Source organism: Tarenaya hassleriana, unplaced genomic scaffold (assembly GCF_000463585.1).
Source record: "Tarenaya hassleriana unplaced genomic scaffold, ASM46358v1 Cleome28, whole genome shotgun sequence".
NCBI classification, from domain to species: Eukaryota; Viridiplantae; Streptophyta; class Magnoliopsida; order Brassicales; family Cleomaceae; genus Tarenaya; species Tarenaya hassleriana.
In genome coordinates, this window is record NW_010966021.1 from 2,152,454 (window position 1) to 2,155,722 (window position 3,269).

Genomic DNA, 3,269 nt, shown 5'->3' on the forward strand with positions numbered 1-3,269 from the left:
ATATATATATATATATATTTGTATATATATGTGAATTTATATACATATATTAATTTAAATATATGTAGATGAATATTTAGATATTTAATAATATTTTTGAATGATGAGTCAGCAGTTTTTTTTGCTGAGTCAGCAGTTGCTTTGTTTGATTTGGAAAAAATTTAAAAGTCTGGGTATTTATGTGGGAGTTTTGAAAAGTTCAGGTATTTATATGACAATTTTATAGTTTGGGTATTTATTTGAGATTTTTGTAAAAGTTCGGGTATTTTTATGTGATTATCCCTTTTTTTATTTCCTTTTTTATTGGTATTTTCTGCTGTACATCTATAGTTTATTTATATTCGTTTTGTCCGATTTACGACAGACCATTTTTGTTACGCTAATTATCTGCATTATGTCTTGTCTTGATTAGAAACATAGATAAATATAACTACTTTATGGTCAAGGAATTTGAGACGTACGTTGTGTAAAATTGATTTAGATGAATGTTTATGTGATATATTATGTATATACCGTATAATATATGTATATATATGCAAGATTAAACTACAATGCACCAAATATATTTGAAAATAATGAAATATATTAGGATAGGAATATTGTTTATAACAAATACAAATATTATTGTAATGTAAAATGACAAACACGTCAATGAATTTACTCTTTGTGACAATAAAAACTCGATACAAAAATCAGACTTCATTTAAAATTTTCAATAAAATTTTATTGATTCAGACAGGAAAATATCATCCAGGCGCACTACAAAAATCGCGTTTTACATAGAAATATAGTATAGAGAAATATGTGTATTTTTATTTCACTTTTATTAATCGGTGGATTTGTGTTTACATATAAACCGTCGCGTACGTATGCACTAAAATGTCGTGTACGTAAAAAAAGGAAAATATCTCTCAAAGGAAAAAGAATTCAAAATTCAGAAATTACAATATAACCCCAACATTCAATATTTCTTTAAAATCAAGCATATCCACAATATCCATACTCACATTTAACCCCATTCTCACACTTCTTGTTGCATTTGCCACAATGGCTCGGATTGAAACCTACGTAAGTGCAAACTCCGCCGCAGCACCGCTGTCCGAAGCCGCACTTATGCCCGCACCGACCGCAGTTATTCTTGTCGCCGAGAATATTCCGGCAATGTTTCTTACAGCAATGCAGCAAGCTCGTCTTGTTGTTCGCCCACACGCCATTGCATATGTTGTAACCTTCCACGTGGCATCGCATTCCCTTCCTGATCCTCTTGTAGTGCGAAACTAGTAGTCGGGTTTTGGATGATTTGGCAACATTTGAAAGTATTGGGGGAGTTTCATCAAGATCATAAAAATCAGGGTCTTCTTCGTCGGCTAAACCCAGGTGAGGGGGATTAAAGGTAGTGATCACGAGGAAAAAGAGGATTAGGGCGAGTTTAGTGAAAGGATTAGGTCTCTTAATGACCATTTTTGCTAAAGCAAAAGGAGAGAATGTGATAATCAGCCAAAGAGGGTTTGGCTTTGGAACGCAAAAGAAAGAAAAGAAGAGTGGGGCTCAAGGGAGGATCTGTGTTGTGTGCAAATGGAGGGTATTTTAAGGCGGAGAAATTAAAAACCCTAATTATAATTTATTTATTTATTTATTCCTTATAATTTGGCAAAAGCGAGTGATGTGGTTTGACAAATCATCGCAGGAAAAATAATTTTCAAATCCTCCAACAGTTTACATACAACGTATCACTTTTCTCTCACATACTATGAGCATGTTCATCTACATATCATCTATATTAAATAAAGAATTTATTTTATGTATCCATTGAAAGAAAAAAAAAATACATCATTTCATTGTATAAAAACTTAAAATTATCATTTTCAGAAACTAAATGCATATATAACCACAAAGAAAGAGTTGTATGATGTATAATATAAGTATAATTAATGAAGATTTGACATTTACGATGAGTTAATTAATAGTCGAGCACCACATGCCAATTTCCTTGGACCTTGGTAAATCATTTTGATTAAAGCATGGATGGTTTAGATTCTCGGTGGTTCATTTGCATTAATTATATTGGTTGACTAATGTATATATATAAACATGGTCCATAGGTTTATATATTTTCCTTTTTTTGTATAATTTATAATAAATCACTAATACATACGTAATCAATTGGTAGTTACTAAATATATATGTCCAATTAGGATGATTTAAATGGATCTTATCCGTTCTAATCACTAAATTTTTCGAAAAAAAATCTGCCTAATTCAACATGATATGCCCTTATGGACATGAACATATGAGAACTAGTCATGTGCATCGTTACAACTCCCATAAATTTTCCTATTTTAGGAAACCCAACAATTTGGTATGGTATTCACAAAAGTAAAGGGCAAATCTCAAAATCTAAATATCAATCCCATAGAATTAGTGTAGAAAAATTATATGATATTACAATTTATATATGCTATATATAATATTTTTTTTTTCAAAATGAAATCTATAGATCTTGAAAACACAATTAACTTCTTCGAGTGTGAAGTCGGTATCAGAATCCTCACGGTCACTCCGACTCTCGTACGTGCGGGAATCGAAAGAACACAACGGATTTTTACGAGTTCGGTTACCGAGTTTCCTCGGGCCTACATCTCGGCCGGACGGTGCCGGCGAATCCACTAGAAAACGGAAGAAACCATCGGAGAACAAGAACCGACGGTGCTCCACAACTCGGAGACTCGTCGATCGGAAAACCAGTCCGAAGACAACCAAGAAAGACGAGGAACAACCACCTTACCGACCTCGACTCACTTACCTTGAGCCGCCGTCGAGTCCGAGCTTCACCGACGCCGGGAAGCTCCGTCGTTGTCATCGCCTTCTTCTCTCCTCCGGTCTCTCTCGAACCTTCTGCCTCGAGCCACACGCCACACTCCACGAATGCTCGCGAAGAGTTAGGGTTCATTAACCCGTTGCTCAAAACGCCACGTTTCGGCCGATGGGCCGTTCCTTTCTTTCACCAAAAAACTAAATGGGCCGCTGGGCCGAGCGGGCCCAACAATCTCCACCTTGGTGGAGAAAGGAACCAATCAAGAAAAAACAATAACAAAATAAAACACTAGTGGAATTCGCCGTTTCCAGCACCGATCGACTTTCGTCGATCCTTCGACTTTCGTCGGAATTTAAAGCGTAACTTACCTGACTTACCTCGCTTACCTGATGTCCCGGAGTTAGTCACATGTCGCTGCCTTTGAACCTGATGAAGCTCCCGTCGATGACTCCTC

At 35.6% G+C, this 3,269-nt stretch overlaps 1 protein-coding gene across 1 annotated transcript; it reads right to left on the reverse strand.

Moving 5' to 3' along the window:
• Positions 1-788: 788 nt before the first annotated feature.
• Positions 789-1,674, reverse strand: LOC104818082 (protein GRIM REAPER). Its single transcript, XM_010547536.2, has one exon. It carries the CDS (start codon positions 1,459-1,461, stop codon positions 979-981), a length of 483 nt encoding a protein of 160 aa, XP_010545838.1. The 5' UTR covers positions 1,462-1,674; the 3' UTR covers positions 789-978.
• Between the last annotated feature and the right edge of the window lie 1,595 nt (positions 1,675-3,269).